The 22,329-nt window shown below is 25.1% G+C and overlaps 1 protein-coding gene across 1 annotated transcript; it reads right to left on the reverse strand.

Annotated features, from left to right (window-relative positions):
- Positions 1–7,592: 7,592 nt before the first annotated feature.
- On the reverse strand, positions 7,593–22,121 carry LOC145829715 (uncharacterized). The gene is made up of 12 exons (XM_082937577.1): positions 21,851–22,121; positions 19,606–19,714; positions 16,302–16,496; positions 15,701–15,808; positions 15,198–15,333; positions 14,415–14,610; positions 12,563–12,709; positions 12,129–12,230; positions 10,202–10,423; positions 9,582–9,687; positions 8,937–9,095; positions 7,593–7,697 (listed from the first exon to the last, which is right to left on the reverse strand). Exons 1-12 carry the CDS (start codon positions 22,109–22,111, stop codon positions 7,672–7,674), a joined length of 1,767 nt encoding a protein of 588 aa, XP_082793703.1. The 5' UTR covers positions 22,112–22,121; the 3' UTR covers positions 7,593–7,671.
- Between the last annotated feature and the right edge of the window lie 208 nt (positions 22,122–22,329).

Below are 22,329 nucleotides of genomic sequence, written 5' to 3' on the forward strand. Positions count from 1 at the left end.
GTCTACAGAGCAGGTATACTTATATATGACATTCGCGTTAAATATTTCAGAAAAATTGGTTTTAATGTTGAAACATTCAGAAACTTTCTTGGTGGTACATGCTAGTACGATTTTTACAATGTTTTTTTTTAACAGTTCTTATTCGTTTTTAAAATGTTAACGAGCAACTTTTTACGTAGGTAAATGTAAAATACGAACATCGATCGATTTTAGAGTTTTTACCAATATTAGATTTTTGCTTTTGTTTAAAAGTTAAATTGTTGACTTTAAGGGTTTCAAGAAAATTGTTTATTCTACTTCGTATAAGTTGCTCCGGATATTATTTTTTAACAGCATTTTTGTAATTTAAAAAAAATCTTTTCTGAAATCCACAAAGCTCTTACATAAATTTAGTGCTTAAATTAAATAACAGTTTGACAGACCTCATTTCTTTTTTTGATCAAACACTTGTGTTTTGCATTAACTGTTTGGTATATCTTTGATTTCTGTAAACATTTGTTTTGAGTCTGTTTTAAACTTCTGAATCTTAAAATTTAAATTTATTATTGACAGGTCTTTTTAGAGTAAATGATAAACTTAAATGCAGTGAACTCATAGCAGTGTAGTAGAAAATATTTAAATCACTATTATTTTTTATAAGTCCAAAATTATAATCAACCTACCTTGTGTAAAAAATCGGTTTTTGTTCTGAATTTAATGTAAATAATTAGTTTTCTTTTGAAGCAACCAACCAATTTGTTAATAATGGTTTATTGTAAGTTTCAAAGTATGAACTCATTACCCACTATGGCCCGCCATAGTATAATTTTGTTTATCTATTGCATTCAGGAATATTTATCTTAGCCAATGGACTACCCATTGCACTGATGTCTCTTTGTTTATAGACTGTTTCAATTTTGATCAAGACATTTTAAGAGCAGAGATTTAAGAATTTCCTTAAAATATTTCTTTTTTTGCTGCCTTTAAAAATTGACTTAGTATTTTTATCGTAAATAGTTGGTAAAATATATTCAATAACTTCATTTAATAGAATTTATGAGCAAGAATTTTGATATCTAAACTAGCTAAAGTGTTGGTATGTTTTATGTCCTATCAAGATATTTTGCTTACAAAATTGATTCAAAATAAAATACTAAGTTTGTCATTGAGACAAGTTTTAATTTCTGTTTCAAGCCATTTAGCCAAGTTATATTCTGACGTGTTTTTAAAATGAAAATTACTTGGTAAGTATTGTTATAACTAAACTTTTTATATAGTTCCTACAGTAATAAGCGACTTTATTTTCTTGTATTTGCCATCGAGCTAACTTACCGGATTTAGTATTTTTTCAGTTAATTTTGTAATGTGTTTCTTAAAATCTTGTTTTATTAATAACTATTCTATCTAACTTCTTAAAGTAATCGTTTTTATTTATAACTGCTACACCGTTACCTTTGTTCATTTTACAAATAAAAATTGAAGAAGTTTTTGAAAGACTAGATAAAGTTTTTTGTACTAATTTATTTTGTCTAATTGACTAATTTAAGTATCTATATTAGCACCTTATTTAGTTTTATCAATGTTTCTGGGTAAAACACTATGTTTAAGTCCGTACTAGAGTGCATTATTTTCAGTTAGTGTTAGTTTCTTTGAGCCTAAATTAACAACAGTACTAGGAACATTTTTGTTAATTTTCATTTAAAAAATAGTAAACTTTCTTCTAAAGTCTATAAGTTATGGATTTTTTGTGATTAAGAATTAATTTATGTTTTTAGGTTTTGTTTTATTCAAAAACAGTTTTTGTTAATAACCTTTTAAAAAAACAATTTAAACTTTTTTTAAGTTTTAGGTTTCTGGTTCAAAAAAATATTTTTGAAAAAACCGTTAGTATAAAATCTACAGTACAGGATGACTTTATAAAACTAGTGTTATCGCTGAAAATTTATATATCCATTTGAAAGCAATTTCAACTCAAATGCCATTGTCAAACTTTAATAAAATAAATAACATTACATAACTTCAAAAATTAGTATTTCAAATTGTCACAATTTTGCCATTAGATTTAACTAACTTAAAAACAGAATAAATAAAAAAATTTAAATAACTGTAAAATCTAGTAACATTTTACTCTCATAACGATATGTTCGTAAATATAGTGTTAATGGTACTAATTCCAAATAACTTAACTGTAAATTTTATGCAAACCAAAATTATGTAAAATTACTGTCAAAATATATTCAGCTTAAATTTTGTTGTCATTACATAATTTTTACAAGTTCTGTAAGCTCCTCAGTTTTTAATAAGTTACTTAATTATTATTTTGTTGAAAATAAAAAGTGTACAATTTTTGGTAGAACTTATTTGTACTTGACATTTATAATTTTGCTATTTAGTAACAACAGAAAATAAGTGTTAATTTTAATTATACTTAATGTTACTAATTACATTTCTAATTCTTGTAAAACAAAAAGTTTCACAACGTATAAAGTTCATCGAGAGCAAAAAGTCGCATATATAAACATTACTTTTAAGTGTACATAAACTTTAAAGGAATTAATGGTATGCATTGTATATAACAGTAGTCTTTACGGTGTGCAAAGAAATAATTTTACTGTGCACAGAAAACATAGTGAGATGAAGAAATGTTTTTGAACGACGTTTATTTTGTCTTTATCTCTAAGAAAATACTAAATATGATATAAATTAACAGTATTTAGCTCGTTATTTATCTATTAATTCAATAAAACATAAAAAAGTATTTACTAATAGTAATTTATTTTTTTAAATACTTTATAATGTATTTACATTTAAAAAATATACTATCATTGCTGTATAAAAAAGTTAAAAAGCAAGACTTTATTAATTTATTTTGTATCACATTTTAAATTGTTTTTTTATTTTTTAAACTTATTTATCAACATTATAGTAAACAAAAGGTTTATAAATGTTAGAATTTAAAATATCGGAATTCGAACTTTCGTCCAGCCATAAACATTAACGATCAACGATAATTGAAAGTTTTCTTTAAAAATATATTTTCAATTTTTCAGTGTACCAAGCAGAAAATCTTGTCTGTGGCATATTTCTCGCTTTTTGATAACAAATATATTGCATTGTTGCTCTTGATTTCATTTTTAGTACACAATAATGCTTATTAGTCCTTGGCAAGACATTAAACCAGGGTTTCCCAAAGTGGGCCAAGTAGCATGTACCTTAAAACTTACACTAGATATTCTGGAGTTGATGATGAAGAGCAAAAAAAATTATCTTAGGTGTATTTTATTTTTTTGAAAAGTGTTGTTGGAGTAGGCCATATATGTTTTTATTTCTTTAAAGAGGGCCTTTTGAAAAAATTTGGGAAACGCTGCAAAAAAACTGTATCCGTGGCGTAAGACTAGAAAACTAAAAGGTTTTTCGTACACCAGATATTTGAACAAAATTTTGAGTGCCCTTTTTTTTGTTGTTTAATAAAAAAATTATTGTTAAATGATTATATCTCTAAAATTAGTTTTTAAACATACTTTTTTTATTATCATTTTATTAAAATATATGCCCACATGGTCAGATCTGCATATATACTTCTTTATCTATGAATATTTGTTTTACAACCAGTAAATGGTATAGTTAGTTCAGCTGTATTATTATTAGTATATAGAAACGTTCTTGAAAGAATTTAAGTTTGTACCTTTGAAAATGGTAGCTGTCAAATTTGCACGAGCGTACAAAATTGCTGGAGGGGACAAATTGCACGAAGATACTTTTGCACGAGGCAGGGTTGCCACTCGTTTTTTCAAAAAAAATTCCAAGGTTTCCAAATTTCTTCCAGGTTTTTAAAAGTACAGTGCTTCCTCTCTAATCCGGTCCTCGCTAATCCGGCCGGTTTTAGTCGAGAAGTCGACTTATTTACTTCAGCGTTTTTAGCGTTTAATTTCATTTTACTTCGAAAAAGTATTCAATTTACGTTTTATAAGTATGCAAGCTATATATCGTTACGTCATGATAAAGTATCATTTGTAGAATCTTAAGTTTTTTTTCATACTTTTCCCGCTCAGTTGTAACAAACTTGTTTATTATTCTAATATTATTCTAATAAATACATTTGCAATTTTTCTGTCTTTGCTCAGCAAGTTACACTTTAATATACTACAATCAACATATCTGGTTAAAAAATGGATAGACAGCATAAAAACGAAAACGCGTTCAACTAACAATTGAAAACAAGTTAAAAGTTTGCGAAATGGCAAACAATAATGTGCCTAAAGCTGTTGTAATGAGCCAGTTTAACAATGGTAGGTCAACTTTTAATGACATTTTGGGAGGCGAAAAGGAGGAGCTGGGACTAATTGGAGCTGCTAAAACGGCAAAAAAAAGTAGAGGGAGGCGTCTTTGATAAGCTAGACAGCGCCCTTTACATTTGGTTTCGTCAGGAACGTGAAAAGGGTTGTCCAATAACTGGCCCAATACTATTAGAAAAAGCCTCCGAGTTCCATCGTTTAATTTACGGTGCATGCTTAAGGCCCTTTTCAGCAAGTAGGTGTACTCGAGTCCATAAAAAGGTTTATAGAAAGTCGATTCTTAGAGATCTTATATCGCAATCAACTTTCACAATTGAAGATTTTTTAAAAAGAATCGACGTGACAAAAGTTGTCGACACCGTTTCATCTGCTTGGGGTATGGTAAAGCTTTCTTCCATTAGAAACTCATGGAAGAAATTAATGCTATTACAGCAAAGCTCTTCCATGCAAAACATAGACCCTTCAGAAAAAACTCAAGACAACGAGTTTGTACAGTAATTTGCGAGATTAAATATCACATTTACAGAAGATGATATTCAAAGATGGATGAGTTGCGATGGTCCTGGATATGAGCATATGGACAAGCAAGGAATTGTTGAACTAGTTACTGGGGATAAAGAAAAAGAGGCTGTTAAAGTTGTTGAAGATGAAATTGGTGTTTCCCAGTTTTTTAAGTGTCCATTTTCTCATGCTGAAGCCATGCAGAAAATGGAAGATTACTTAGCTTACTATCGTTGCCAACCAGAAACCACACCTGAAGATGTGTCAAAACTCATCCAATTTCGTGAGTTTTCTGCTAAGAAACGAGAAAGCACTGTAAAACAATCTTCCATTCTTTCTTTTTTCAAACAAAATCTTAATTTAGTTAAAGTGTTAACAGTGTAGTTTTTTCTATTAACTTTAAACTTATAAAATTTTGTTTCGTTTAGTTTTGTCTGTTTTATTTTTTTTTCTTTGAATAAAGTAAAATAAATTAAATTAACAGAAATTTTTTAGTACGTTTTGTTATATACATTCATAATATAACTAAGGTAGATAATTTGTAAAAAAAGCGATATTTTGTTCTTATCTGGCCAAAGGCAAATCCGGCCCTATTTTCAAAAAAATCCTGCCCAACTTGGCCGGATTAGCAAGGAAGCACTGTACTTATTTTTTGGTCTATTTTCACTTTAAAGTTATGTTTAAGGCAAGAAATTGTGTTAAATATTATAAAAACATTGAAATGATACTTTGAAGCTACTTTAAATATGTTTTTTTTTATAAAAAAATATTTGATGATAACAAAAATTTTTTAGTTATATGATAGATTTTTTGAGTCAAATAGAAATTTTACTACTGAACATATGAAAATTGTTAAAATTCCAGGTTTTTTAGTGTTTTTTTTTCAAAATTCCAGGTAAAGTGGCAACCTTGACGAGGGGATGAAGTTGCACGAAGATACTTTTGCACGAAGGGTCACTTTTGCACGAGCAGACAATTTTGCTCAGAGACATTTATGCACGGGTTGAATTTTTTTTTAGTTAATTTTTGTTTTACTATCACTGTTATCCCTTACCTTCGGTAACTTTTTTTTTTTTACTATCACCTAACCCTTACCCTCGGTCGGTAACTTTTTTTTCTTTGTAGTTTTTTTTTTATAATAGTTTTTATTAGTTATTTTTCTTTTTACTATCACTGTTACCCCTAACCTTTACCCTCGGTCGGTTACTTAGTTTTCTTTTTTTTCTATCATTGTTACCCCTAACCCTTGGTCAGTATCTTTTTTATTTTTTAATTTATCTTTTTTATTTGTATATTTTTTACTCTCGTTCAAAATCGTCTTCGTGCAATTTTGACCCGTTCCCCTTTGAAAATACATCCTCATAACTAGTCATTATGTGTCAAGTACGTTGGAAAAAAACTTTACATAACGGAAAAAATATTACGCTTCCTTTAATTTTATTAAGTATTTGAAAAATCACAAGGGTACTTTACATGTGAAATTTATTAAATATTACTACATAAATTTTGTTTGTTTATGGTATTCTTTTAAAACCAACTAATTTTCAAGTACCTTAAAGCTTTACACTAACAAAAAGTTTATTCTAATATTAAGTTTTTAACATATAAGACAACAAGTTATCCATATTCACTAATATTTATTTAAATATTTTGTACTGCAAATTTATTCTCAAGTTAGTTTTTAATTCCTTTAAAAACTAATATAGACTTGTGCAAATAGTGATTACATTACTGTTGATTAAAATTTAACTGTTAATTTTCTATTTACAACTTTATGTTTGTTAAGTGTATATTTCTGAAATTTTGCACAAAATTTCTAAAATAGTGAGTTTAGGATTGTTACATTGAAATAATAACGTCAAACATAGAAAAAATAATAAAGCTCTACTTATTTAAAGTAAAGCTAGAAACCATTTGTCGACAATTGGTATTAGCTACAATAAATAAATATTAACCAGACTTTGATTAAATTATCTTACCTGCACTTTTTGAGGTAAGTTTTATAACTTTTTTTTTTTTACTTTACCTTAAAATTTTAAGTATGCCGATTGAGGACTTGACTACTCTAATAATGTAGTGAATAGTTAAGATTAAATGAATACTAATTTAACATAAAAATAATTGTAACATAATTATTTAATTACATCTATATATAAAAACCAACAAAAACTTCTAAACATATGATTTTGTGCAAAAAACAGTATCCGGAATTTTAAAGATAAATTTAAAACGGTAGTTACGAAAAGTCTTTAAATTCTTAAGCCACTTCTAAATCAGCTAATCACGTTATTATATCTAGATAAGTTTACGTAAATTCAATTAAGTTGGTAAATACATCAAGAAATTTCAAGTGCACATTTCACCAACTTACCAGTAAAGAAGGTTTGTAAGTAGAATCTTAGTTATTCTTGTTTTCATTAATCCATACTATAAAAGAGCAAAAGATGGAATTTAAAAATGTTTTTTTAATGCTGAACAATTGGATCCTTGACCATGTTAAATATGAATTAAACCGTAAAAATTAAAGCGATTAACGATCTTATTTTTTCATCGGCTGTTAATTAGAATTAACTGAAATTTTCATCATAAACTTTTTCACTAAAATCCTAGAGAGTCTAGGCTAGCAGATAAAAAACAGATGTTTGCAGTAAGAGTTTGTAAACACTCTTACAAAAAAAATTAATAAAAATGGCTTAACTATATGAAAGCTAGCTATTCTCTTTTAATATGGTATCTAATTTGTTAGAAACAATTTACATTAACTTCTCTTAATAGTGTACAACTTCAATTAATACAACAAAGGTTATAAAATTTTCTAAATTTATTATCTAGTATAAAGATGAAAATTTGCGACAAAAAAAAGCTTCATGAATGCATTTGTTCTAAATTTATTTCACTAATTAGTTTTCTTTTTCTTTGCACCTGAAAATTAATTAAATAAATTCTAAATTTTATGAAAAATACAATAATAATATGTTTAGCTAAAATATTATATTACAGCTGGTGGACTAAAAATTCTTACTTCAGGATTGCTAAGGGTTTTTTGTAAATTTCTTTTAGATTTTTTAATTACTTCTAGATTTAAAAAAAAATAATTTTTTCAAGGTGGCCACTAGTTTGTTAGAAACTTCTTCAAGGTTTTATGAATTTCTTTCAAGTTTTTAAACGTACTTTTTTTTTTCTATTTTTATTTTAAAATAAAGTTTGAGGTAAAAAACTTAAATAGAATGACAACGTTGAAAAGATACTTTAAAACTACTTTAGATGTTTTTTTTTATATAAAAAAAAGTTTTGATGACAAAAATGTTTATCTACATGATAAATGCATAAGATAATTTTAGTACTTCTCCTGTAAAAATTGTTTAAGATTCCAGGTTTTTTCCAGGATCCAGGTTTAGTGGCCACCCTGTTTTTTAATTTAGGTTTAAAAAATTTCTTAAATAATATAACAACATTGAAAAGATAAGGTAAAGTTACTTTAATTGTGTTTTTAATAAAAAAAGTTTTAAACGCTACAAAAAAATACCTTTACTAAGATTTTTCGTATCTAATCAAAATTTTGTTACTTTACATGGGAAAATAGTTAAAAATTCTAGGTTTTTCTAGGAAGGACTCAAGGTTTTAAGGCTAATCTGTTACTAATTAATTTATCCATAGTTGAAGTAAAGGTGCAAAAAAGTAAAATCTATGCAAAAAATAAATAAAACTAAGAAAAAAGGTAACATACTTTTATTAGCTTAGTTTTATATAAACTTGTAAAGTTTTTTCAAACTTTTTGTTTTAATTAGAATAATTAAACGTATCAACTTCAAACTTGGAGATTAGTACAAAATTTTAGGTTTTAGAATATTTTGCTATGGTTTCACTCAAAGAGAATATAAGTCATAAAAAAATTCTTAACGAATAGAACTCTTTGTTCTTGACCAGAAATTCTACTTTTATATTTAACAATTTATAGATAAACCAAACAATACTACTGGTATTTTAATTTTAACCAACCACTTAAGTAGAATTAAAACATAAAAACAAGCTTTAACTTAATTTAAACATAAGGGTATAACAATTTTTGCTTACTTCCAAATTGTTATACGCAGTTATGAATAGTTTTAAGGGAAAACAAGTTTGTTTAAAGATCTGTAAAAACGTAATAAAAACACTAACCATTGTTATTAACACGTGAATGTTTCCTTTTACTGTTTGGTAGGTCAGTCATCATGGATTGCCACTTTTCATAATTTCCATTTTCAAACAATCTTAACGAGAATTTATGAAATATGTGGCGACCGAATCTATCTGATGCAACCTTACTACTGTCTTCACCTGGTTAAACAAAATACAATACTTGTAAAAAATATAGGTCTGTACATTGAATTAAAACTAAATGATAATCGTTATCTTTCATAAAATACAAAAGGGGAAGTTTGAACTTTTTTAAACCAGTTTACTATATTTGTTATTTAATTTTCATAGTAAATATGGTAGCAGGGTGTATTAGATTAATATTATTGCTATGAAACACTAGGTCATATGTATTCTTTTGCTGATAGTAGTTTTTAACTTAAGTACTTTCAATGATAATTTTACTTATCAATTGTTTATCTTTAAATATAACAATTTTTTTCTCAGTAGAGAGTCTTAGATTATTTCTTAATAGAAAAATGTTTATTATTTCTGATAAATGAAATAAAAAAAGTTATCATTGAGTTTTGATAACTTGAGCTTATCTCACGGTATACGAAAGTCTAGGCTAAGGCATGTAGACTTTCGCCGCTGTTTTCTTCAATAAAAATTAAAGATATAACTAACAAAGTGCTTCACAAAGTCTATTTCTTATATCCACATTAAAAAGCTTCCAAATATTTTCAACGATTCTACTTCCATATTTGTCACATGCCATTTGAACTATACAAGTCTGTTACAACATTATTAATACTTGGTATTTTTACAAAAGCAAAGCTAAATAACATACAGCCTTAATAAAAATATTTTAGAGAAAGTTGATACAAACCTCTAATTTTTTTATTAAAGCTTCACAAAAACATTTCTTTTTAATAGTTGGATATATAGAATTTATTAATTAGGTGGTGTAAATTATTATTACGACAATTATTTTCAAAATTAAAATACTATGTTTAAAAGTTGTGAAATTAAGATTCACACTGAATCTCTTGCTTCTAAAATACACAACATTAACAACAAACTTAAAAAATAATCCTCAAAAATAATCTCACAAAAAAAGTTATATAGAAAGATTTTAAAAAGTTGTTAGAAAGCAGTTAACAAAAATTTACTTAAATAAAACACTAATAAGAAACTTAGCCTAATGATTAATTTTATAAACATTAACAAAAATAAAAAAAAACTAAAACTAAATATTTCAAAACTAGTAATTTTTTTAGTTATGTAAGATTCTCTACGTAACTAACATTTAATATATGCTCAAGCAGTTTGATTTTGTCGCCTAGTTGGATATTTTCTAGCTTGAAAAATGAGTCAATTATATGACTTCCTGGACCACATGATACAAAACTCATTATATGATTGGTAGACAATTTGAGAAAACCAGACAGTAAAAATTCAATGTCATCAAATTTCAACAATGCTTGGATCAAAACTGATCCGTGATATGTAACTTTTGCTTGTCTTTGCTAGAAACAAATTTTATCAAAGTAAAATCTAAGTATTACTTCAAAATCAAAGACTTTATTAAGAATTTAACTTTGATTTTGGATATAAGTAATAACTACTAATGCTATTAATTTTTAATATTAATTTTGTTATGAACAAGTATTTTTAAAACTGAAAAACTATACAAAATTGTTTTTTAACTTGGATATTTTAGGTTAAACTCTTTAAATTTGAAAAATTTTTAAAGGATACTAATGGTCTAATTTAAGAGTGGGTAATTTTTTAACCAGTGGGCCAGACTAATAAGAAAAAAAACTTTTGCAGGCAGAACTTGTTTTAAACAAACTCATAGCGGGCTGAGTAAATTTAGAAAAGTTTACTACGATTATAAAAAAACTGATTAAAAGTTCAGTTATATAGTCAACTATTAAGCATTACTTTGTACTAAAATTCAAAAAAGTACATTTAAAAATATTTTCTGTTAAATGTTTTTTTTTTTAATTATGTTATTATCAAGCTAAAAATACGTTGCTGGCCAGAGATTTTTATTAACAGACCGGATCTGGACAGTCGTTGCCCACTCCTAGTTTAATTGGACAACGTTTCATTCTACTAGTAATTTTTGTTGAGTAACAAAACTGTGCGCTAACTCCCATGTCAGTTGCTCCAGACACAAATTAGGTGTGAAAACTTACTTTTGTGAAATAGATATTATTTTTGAAGATATAAACTACATAACTTAAACTAAAATCGAACTATCTTTGACCTTATACATTTTTTTGTTAAAAAAAAATAAAATGGTAGTTATGAAAAATCTACAAAGTTTTATTACACATTACATAAGTTTAAAACGTTTTAAGATTTACAATCCGCCCTCAATAAAATGTTAGTAGATTATTTAAAACTATCTTTTTTTTTCTAACTATTGATGCAGTAGAAAAATCACAAATTAAAAATTGACTGTGTCCTGGACTGATTCCAGCATTTTTATAAATCTTGTTTTATATTTTTATAAGGTAGAGTTCTAAACTATAATTGATAAAATATTTAACTGATACATAAAAAAAAATTATAAGAGTTTTTAAAACTTAACCATTATTTTAATATAAAAGTTTAAATATTAATCAATTCTTTTTATTCATTTTAAAACTCAAAAAAGTTTTGAGATGTATTAGTTTTTTTATTAACTTTTTTTGGATAAATCTACTGAAATTTGGATTCATGGAAGATAAAAAAAAAATTGTTAAAGCTCGGTTATAATTTTTTTAATTTGTTATCTAAGTAGTTGAAAAACTTAAAATTACTAAACTCATAATAAAGAAACTTATTCGAATAATCTATTTTTTTGTAATTAATTTTTGAAATCTGAAGTAGATGGCTAAAAAATTGCAGAGGAAATATGTTTTAAAGAAAAGAGTGTCGTTTTCAGTTTTTGTATTCATACATTTTACCTAAGAAATTTACCTTTAATTCATTAAGCATAGTTGAAACATTTTTGAAATTGTAAAAAACTGTAAGTGCAATAAAAACTATGAAATAAGATTAACTTAAAAAACAAGATGGAACACCATTAATTATAGCAGACAAAATAGTTATCAATGATTTGAGTAAAAATATTAAAGTAAACTTAGTAAACTTTTTATATAAATTTATTCATTCAGTTTAACTCAATATTAAAATTTATAAAGAAGCTTTCTACTGAACTATAAAATCTTAATAACTTACATTGCTCTGTTCACTGTACTGCAGAGCACTTTTACATTGTGAAAACTTTTTGTTTGTAGCAACCAAATACAATAAATATTCTGATTGATCACATTCGTAAAACTGTTAATTTTTTTGTTAATAAATATAAACTTTTGATAGCTGATTTCAAAATAACATAAACATTTAGATATAAAAACTATTTCGTGGTTTTTTCAAGAAAATATTAAATTTAACTCTATATCTATGCAACACAAGAAAAATAAACGATGGTATTTTTAAGTATTAAAATTGTAAGAGTTTAAAAAAAAAACTATTATGTTAGGTAAAGTTCTATTAAACTAACTTATTAGTTTTAAAAAAGAAGCAATTTTTACTAAAAGCTACGTTGTATTCTGAATAGCTTAACTTTGAAAACACTATGCAGTAATTAAGTTATAATAGACAAAACTTACATCCATTAAAAAAGAAATAAATTCTTTTTGATATTCATTTTTCACCAGACATTGTTCTGTTAACTTTAAGACAACTCCCATTTTTTCATTTTGGTATAAAATATTTAAATTGCTACATAGCAAATTAAATAGATTGCTAAACCTCTCCTGTAAAAAATTAAAATTTGAACAAACTAAGCTTTAATAAATTACATTTGTTTTGTTATTTGTTTGAAACAACACCTTTGTTCAAATTAAATAACATTTTTTTAAATAAATTTTTTTAAATAAAAAAGTTATTTTTATTTAACAAAAAAATCTACAAAATTATTAGTAAACGTTATATTGCCTAAAGTACTTTCAAAATCTTCTTCAGTAGACAATTAGAACTGATTAATTCAAAATTTTCTTGCATATAAAAGTTCAAAAAAGGATATTATTACGTAACTATAAATCAAGTTTTAAGGTAAATACGTAATAATATCCTTTTTTGAACTTTTATATGCAAGAAAATTTTGAATTAATCAGTTCTAATTGTCTACTGAAGAAGATTTTGAAAGTACTTTAGGCAATATAACGTTTACTAATAAATTTGTAGATTTTTTTGTTAAATAAAAATAACTTTTTTATTTAAAACGATCGATAAAGACAAAAAAATCACAAAGAACATCACACAACCAAGGGAAGATTTGAGACACTTAAAACTAAAATATTCTTACTGTTTAAATAAATTTGAAATATAATTTTTTTTAATTAAAGTTAAAAAAACAAATTAAATTTAAACTGACTAAAAAAACAACTAATTCTCAGGGTACGTGCGCGAAATTTTTTTCATTTAGCCTGACTGGGACCAATTTAGCCTGACATTTTTTCAAAGTAAGGAAAATCTCTTTTAGAAGTCATTTTAGATATTGATGGGTCTTAATTAGTACTATCATAGTCTCCGAATTCAACTAGCTGTATCTCAAAAATATTTTGAGCATTAAAAATCTGCAAAAAGCAACTCATAGCTTAGTTACAACTCAATAAAATAAGACTAAATTGTGAAAAAGGTTATTGACCCCCCTATGCCCTTAACATAACAGATTCAGTGATAAGTTTTAAAATTAGTGTTATATCTATACTAGTGTAAGAATTTAATATACATTACTAAAGACAATTGTTCAATTTAATTAAGCACTAAGTAAAAACATTATAACCAGAAGGTTTATATTAAAACAACGTGCATTGTCTTGTTTTATTAAAATTTAAAATGAAACGCTTACACGAGTATTGAAATTCAAACAAACAGCTAAGTTGTTGAACTAAACTTTAATGTTTAAACTGTATTTTTTTTATGAATTTTCATAATTATGACGTATATAATCTACTCAAAACAAAACAATGAAGATTCATAATAAATTTTTAGAGATTCAACAAAAGGTTTTAAGCATTTATTTTTACAAATACTGACTGATTTTGTCTTAAATAACTAAATCATTATTTAGAAATAAATTCACATCTTTCTCAATTCTTTTTAATCAAAAAGTGTGAAGCATTTGAACTGAGAAAAACTGAGATTCTCAAATTTTTAAATAAAAAAACTGATTTAGCCTGACGTTTTTCAACTTTTTTCAAAAAAACTGATTTAGCCTGACTTAGCCTGATTTAGCCTGACGCGCACGAACCCTGCTCTTAAAACAAACCGAAATAGCTTAAGAACAAAGTATTTTATGATTTAGTTTCTAAACAAAATGTTATTTTATATGGGTGCTGAAAATTTTGATAAAAAGTTTAAATCTGAAAGTTATATATATTTTTACTAAATTAGATCAAAAATACAAAAAGGTAGCCAAGACTTCATTCGTGTTATAAAATATTGTAGTAAGGGAACCTTGTACTGTAGAAACCGGCAGCTTATCATTCTTTGAACAACGAAATTAGCTGAGGGGTGCAACACCAGTTTCATCAGCTGCTCTTCTTCCATCATAACGTTGTAAACGTGCAAGCAAGCCTGCTTACTCCCAACACTGAAGATAGTTTCCATTACACGACTCGCTTGCTTGTCCTTGCATAACAAAACTACTTGCCTGTAAAAAAAGTGTATACAGTTTGTACAACGAAATCATTAATTTTTAGATTACAGCCAGTTGTTTACAATTAATTAGAACTTTTTGATATATATAATATTACTTATTCGATAAACTATTCTGATAAACTCTTCAAAATTTAGAACTAAAACCCCGATTCAATTTTCAAATCAAATAAAAAAAGTTTATAAAGTTGAAATTCTTACCTATAAGTTAGTTTTAAATCATTCAAGTATAAAGCATATAAATTTGAACAAGATTGGTAAAAGTGAATAAGAAAATGTATCTTAAATAAAATAGTCTTTTAAGTCTTTAAGCTTGCACCTCTCATTAAAAATATTTGGAGCTCACTAACTTTGATCCCTCACATCTCAAAAGTAATTCATAATTTCGTTAAGTGGTAAAACTATATGAAAGTTGTGATACAACTCTACAAAAAAAAAAAAATTTGTAAAAAACAACTTGGACCACCTATTGCCTCAAAACATTGATTATATGGCACATTTTGTTTCATTATCATTAAATATGACAAAAAATAGTCCTTCAGAGTCTGTAGATGTTTTTAAAGCTATAAACAAAATACTTACGTGGAATTATTTTCCATTGCATTGGCAGGTGAAACGATCCAGCAAGAAAGCAAATTAAGGATCTTCATGGACCTCAATCTTGCTGTTTTGAGCAAACAAGCAAAAAATGGAGACCCAGAAGCATTCGTGATCATCTCTAAAACAAAATTTATCATTTTCAACTATAAATTGAAATATTATATAACCCAAAAACTCTAAGCAAAACTGTAGATAATAAAATGTTAAACACAACAAAAATTAAAATTCATATATACTATTTGTCTATCGTGAGAATAAGGTACAACTTTTAGAATATTAAGAGAGAATGTTAACCTTTTTATAGAAAGGGAGACAGTTTTAGAAATGTTTTTATGAATATTAAATAAATAATTTAATTACAGCTTGTATTTAAGCATAATTTAAACTTTTATTTTTCGAAAACTATGTTTGTGTAGTGCAAGTTAATTCAAATAACTGTATTTTGTAAGTTAAGATAAATTAAATTTTAGAAATACAATAATAACCTATTGACGCTTTTCTGTCAAATGTGCAAAATCCAATTGAAATATTTTTGAACAATCTTAAAAGTTTTTTATTCAAGTTTTCTTCTGGAACAACTACTTCTTTGTTAGCTAAAATTTGTTTCAATAAATTACATATTTTAAAATAATACAAACATTTTTCAATTAAAACAATATAATCAATTATAAAAACTGAAGAACACTCTTATGTGTACTTAATGTATAAACTGATTGTCACTTTGAAACAAGTTTCTTGAAGTCAGAACCTGAGAACAGTTAGGAGTATTATTTATTATGAACTAAAATTTTGATTAATATTTAACTTAGCTTTTTTTATAGTGTTTATACTCTTCATTATTTCAATTAAAAATGAATATTTTGATAGCTTATAACAAGTTATAAAATATCATATGTTAAAATACTTTAGAAAAAGCTATAACATAAAAAAGTATTTTCTTCTTCTAGTAACCTACAGCACACAGCTATGGAAAACTATAGTGGCTTTTACTTATTATGTTATAATTCAGCTAAGTATATTAAAATAATTTTATCATTTAAAGATATACTACTATATTATATATAGGTCTCATTTTGTAAAACTCACATATATTTTGCTTATACATATTGTTTTTTTCATCTGCTTCTGATGGAAAATAGACTCCAGCAAGGGCTTGGAAGTATGATCTAGCTACATGAGAAGTGTAACTTCCGCAAATAAATCCAGACATTGTTTCTCCATCACTTGCTATTTTCTGCGACCATTCAATTAAATTTTCTGCTATACTTTTTTTGTCTTTCTCTAAAATTAAATTGAACAGAAGGTATTATTTAGTAGCAAGTAAAGTGAAGATGTGTTTAATCAAAATTAAATTTGTATTAAGTATTTTAATGATTTCTAAAGTAGTTTAAATAATTTTTTTAAAAGTAAAATAAAAATATTATAAGAAAAACTTTTAGGATTTAACATTTAACGTAATTTTCAATGTTTTAAAACATAACGATGTAAATATTACATCAAGAAAAGAGTATTACTTGGTGCAAGACAATTCAAATTCTTAAAGAAATGTTTCAAAGGCCACAAGTCAAAAAGTAATGTACATTTTCGAAAAACTAAAAATAGTTATTTAGAGCTTATTAATAATTTTTATTTTTAATAATTTATAATTTTCTTAGTATTCAAATTTTTTCAATTAATAAAAAATGGCGTGTAGATAGTAAAAAGACTTGCATACCTATTTTTCGATATTTTCAAATATAATTTACTTTTAGAGATATGATCTCTTCAATATTTTTTTAAGAATTTAAATTGTCAGAATATGAATTGTCCGATTTTAATTTTCATCTAACCAGTATTACTAAATTTGTAAAATATAAAATATTTAGATGGAAATTTCATAAAAGTAACTTTTTATTTTATCAAAGAAATACTTAAGTTGTAAAGAAATATAAAATAAGCTAGTATAATTATTTGTAGTAAAGCAAAAATTAAGAAATATCTCTTTAACTATCAGTTCATTTATATCTTAATTTAATACAGGGTATGCAAAACTTCGACCGGCGAGCATTATATTTTTTTTTATTATAATCGTGTTGAAATGAGAAACAGAAAAAGGTCAGAGGTATAATTGGGGGAAGATTTGAAAAAAAGGTGACAACATTGTAACTCAAATTGATTTTTTGGTTTGCCAACTACCTGCCAGACACATATTTAATGCATACTTAAAGTGATGATTTCATTTAGCTCAGTAAAAAATACTTGCTTTAGGTAATATTTTGCTTAAAAAATGTGATACATTAAAACAAGTAATAAAGTTAAGATAAGTTTGAAATTTAAAAGTAATACAATTATATAATTATATAGGTAATTTAACAGCATAAAAAATTGCAATATTAAAACATTAAGAGACTTCAACTAACTAAATATTTAATTTACAGATGTTTTATACTGAACGTAAAACTAGTATATTTACTTATACAAACTTATCTTGCCTATTAAGGTTGCCAAATATTTTTGGCAAATTTTCTCCACCTTTTTAAAATTACATGGTCTATTTTAAGTTTAAAATAAAGTTTAAGGTAAAAAACTGTTTTAAATAGTATAAAGACACTATAAAGATATTTAAAATCTTCTTTAAATGTGTTTTATAAAAAAAATAAATGATGATGAAAAAAAACTTTATCTATACGAAAGTTCTTTTTTTGTCATATTGAAGTTTTTCTACTTAACATGTAAAAGTTGTTTAAAATTCCAGTTTTTTTATCCTAAATTGTCAAATTCCAGGTTTTTCCAGGATTCCAGGTTTTTTGCAACCCTGATTAAGGTCATAGGGGGGTAAACACTTTTTTTTTTACAAATAAACTTTGGCTTTTATATGAAAGCTTTAAGTACAAACTACAAGCCAGTTTTTATAGAATTCATAAGTATCATTTAACTTTTGAGATATTTTATTTTAGTAAAAAAATTTCCAATACAAACGTATGGACCGCAAATTTTTTGGAGTAAATTTTCTCGGAAGTTTAAAAAATCACTAAAAATCTATCTATTAATTTTCAGGAAATATTCCTTATATTAAAAGAAAAAAATGTTACTTATGAATGTTAATAATTAAAAAAAATACAAAATCTATTACAAAAACTAAAAAAAGCCTCTTTTTTTTTAATATATTTTTACTTGAAATTTTTATAAGTCCAAAGTAACATTTTTTGTTATTATTGTATAAAAATTATACTGTGAAAGTTTGAAGAAGATTGCTTTTGCTTGAAAAATGCAGGAGGAGATAGGCTTTAAATAGAATAGTCTTCTTGTGCTGTTTTAATTTTCCCTTCACATAGGGAACCTATTATGCGGCCAGACTTTAACTGAACATATCACAAAAAATAATTCAATTTTTTTATTTGATAAAAAGCTTCTTGAAGCTTAGAAAAACTCTATAAAATAAGATCAACTTGTAAAAAACATGGCTTATTTTATATCAAGTTCTTTTCTATAAGTAATTACAAATACCAGTTTACTGATGAACATTCTATCCATAGCTGGATTCATGGTAAAAATCTATAGTGAGGTTGTAAAGACAATGGAAAATTTTTTGATGAAAAATGTTTCAGAAATACAAAAACAAACATAAATACTATATCAATTTGAGCCTTCTGCGATTGAGAATTTAAGATTACAAAAGCATAAAAAAAACTGCTTTTATACACTTTCCTTACCAAAACTTTTTTAACATATACAGGTTTTTTGAAAAACTTTCCAGGTTTCTGAATGTAAAATATTTTTGTCTATTTTTTAGTACGAAATAAAATTTTAGGTAAATAATTGTTTTAAATGGTATAAAAATATTGAAAAAATACTGTATTTCTAAAATGAAAATGTATTTTATGATCAATAATATTTAAAATGATACAAAGAGGATTTATTATAAATGATAGATTTTGGTATCTAATCAAATTTCATTATTAAATATGTAACAATTGTTAAAAATTTCAGTTTTTTTACAATTTTTGTTCAAAGTTTCAGGATTTTATCGTTAACTTTCAAGTTCCAGGACTTTTTAGGATACCAGATTTTATGGCAACTCTTAACTTCATATAAAACAAACATTTTTTTCAACTCAAAAGGTTTCTTAAATGATTAAAACTGAAAAAATTCCTGACAGCCAAATTGCAATAATCTACTAAAGAAACTTGCACACACTATAAATTTTGGTTATGTTTTATTATACACTAACACACTACTTTATTAATATATTTTAATTTACATCACATATTGTTTTGCTTAATATTTACTGTTTTAAGATTAAAGGTATTTGCATAAAAAATATTGTTAATGAGATATTTTTCAATTTCACTAAATTGTCAGTTTTGCATCATTAAATTTAGAAATAGTAAGTCATACAAAAAGAACTTACTTTTAATTTTTCCTTTATTTAAGAGAACAACATATCTATTTAGAGCTTTTTCAAGCACATGACAACTACATTGACAATCTGAAAATTCAAGAAATTCTTCTGATATTTCCTGTGAAAAAGTTTTTTGTTTGGTTAAGTTTCTATTTTTTGATATCAAAAGTAAATAAAGATTGGTAAAAATTACCTTAAAACTTTTAATCAAATTACAAACAGAGCAATTTAAATAATGACTAAAAATTAAGCATCCTATAAAATAAAATGAGTTTAAACATTTACATAAAAAAAGTTTATCTAAATTATTAAGAAAGTTTTAAATAAGTAGATTTAAACTTTTTTGCACTTAGTTTTATATTTAAAATTCTAAGTTTGCCCAAGACACAGACATAAATAAAAAGTAAACCCTTACTTTGTTTAGAAAATATAAGTTAATATGATTTGTGTTGAGTAGTTGACAGTTTTGACCAGTTTTTGATATAAGTTGATAACAATTGACAACTTTTATACTTAGGAACCAAAATAAATTAACAAATACTAATAAAAGATCTTTTAACTTAGATAAACTTAGTTCATTAAATTTAATATTATAAATAGAAACATTCACATTAAAAAATTTATAAAACAATTCTCAAGGTTGCCACTCTTCAAGTAGAAAACAACTGCCCTGAGTCACTCTGAGTTTTTTTTTTTCAGATTCTAAAAAAAAAAAATTTTGCCTCTGGCGCAAAGGATTTATACCTCATGTTCATTATTTTTCTTAATAATTAAAAGGAATATTGTATGTGTATGCTTCTGCATTAAATGTTTCCTAAACTTAAGAGAAATACTGTTTAAGAAGATTATACAAAACTAGTCTATACTCACTTTTTTAGTGAAAACAAGTATTTATAAGTTATAACAAACAACTTAATTTAATAATTAAGGAGGTATAAAACAAAATATTTTTACTGAGCTATATAAGCATCTAAATTTATAAAATATGTTAAAAAAACTTTTTAAAGCATAATTAAAGTTTTATATCTCTAAACTGTTTCTGAAATATAAACTCAAATCATTATAAATATTAATTTCAGATTAAAAACAAAAAAAAATTATTTCTAAGAATAGTAAAGATCTATCTGCAAAGCTAAAATTTTTCAAATTAGCATATCAAAATCAATAAAATCACGTTCTTGAACAAAATTGGTTATACAAAATATAAAAATTTATAACTGGATCAATTAAATCTAGAAAAAAATCAGCCTTGAGAATTTTAGAAAAATTAAAACATGCCCCCATTCATCCGGAGTTTTAAAAAATTAAAAATAAATGGAGTTACCCTGAGATTTTCCAGAACACCAAAATATTTTTAGTTTCCCTGATTACCATGTGTGGCAACCGTGAAATTTATGTACAAACAAAACATTCTTACAGGGTTTCCAAAAATTCCTTGTAAATTTATTCCAGGTTTTCTTGAATTAATTCCAGGTTAAAAAAAAAACAAGTTTTATGTACCAATTTTAGTAATAATTAAACAAAAGTTTAAAAAAACTGTATTAAAAACTATACCAACATTAAAAAGATACTATAAATCTATTATAAATATGTTTTTCAATAAAAACAAACTATTATGGCAGATTTTTTGTATCTAATTGAAACGTTGTAACATTATATGTAAAAACAGTTTAAAACTCCAGGTTTTTCCAGATTTTTTAGTGATTTTGTTAAAAACTCAAGATTTTTTTTTAAGATCCAGGTTTGTTTTTGCCTAAGTTGTCAAACACCAAGATTTTCTTAGGATTCCAGGTTTTTTGGAAACCCTGATTTTTAGTGAAAATTATAATCTATTAACTTAGTATTTTATTTTGTGACTTAAAGAATAAAAATCAGACGTATGATTTAAATAAAAAAATATATATTGCAGTATGTTTAAGTTTTTCTACCATAACTATTAAAAATTTTATAACCTAATTTTAAATTTAAAATTTTTTACAGCAACCTAATGTACGAATTTCGATTTAAAAAGTTATTATAACCTTTCTTTTGTAAAACTTTGTATTTAAAATAAATCTTTATATTATTTTCAGCTTTTGAAACCTTTAAACTAAATTATTTTTTTATTAATCTGCAAAATTTAACTACTGTTGCTAAACCTACATAACTTTTTTTTAGCTTTTTAAACAAGTAAAATATATAATAAGAAATATTTTGATGTTTAAATTTAGTCAATAAGTTAAATAATATCAATCAATTAATAAACTTTATTTACCTTGAAAAACCGAGCAATATGAGTACCAGATGCATATTGGATAAAGCTGTCCATTATAAAACTGCAAGACTTCATGTAGGACAATTTTTTCTCATAACCTTGTATGTAGTCAAAAACACTACTGATAAATGCTTCTTTCATCTCTTCACTTTTAAAACCATTTCTAAATGTAGCATCCGATTGTCTGATAAATGTTAACACATTTGGATTCACAGGTGTACTTGAAGTTTTTTTTTCAACTGATTCTTCTACAACTTCCATTTTATAATAATTATTTTTCTAGTATTAAAAATTTAGGTGTTGAGTGTCAGTTTACAATATTACATATCTTTTTTAGCTTATTTTAATTAAATAGCTTGAAAACTAAAAAAATAACTAGTTCAAAATTGGAAGAACAAAACTATATAAATATACTATCATATTATTTACTCCAAATAAAATTTATTTTAAATAAAAATCCATTAACCTTTTCAGAAAGA

Source organism: Thalia democratica, chromosome 2 (assembly GCF_965202585.1).
Source record: "Thalia democratica chromosome 2, ktThaDemo2.hap1.1, whole genome shotgun sequence".
Lineage (NCBI taxonomy): Eukaryota > Metazoa > Chordata > Thaliacea > Salpida > Salpidae > Thalia > Thalia democratica.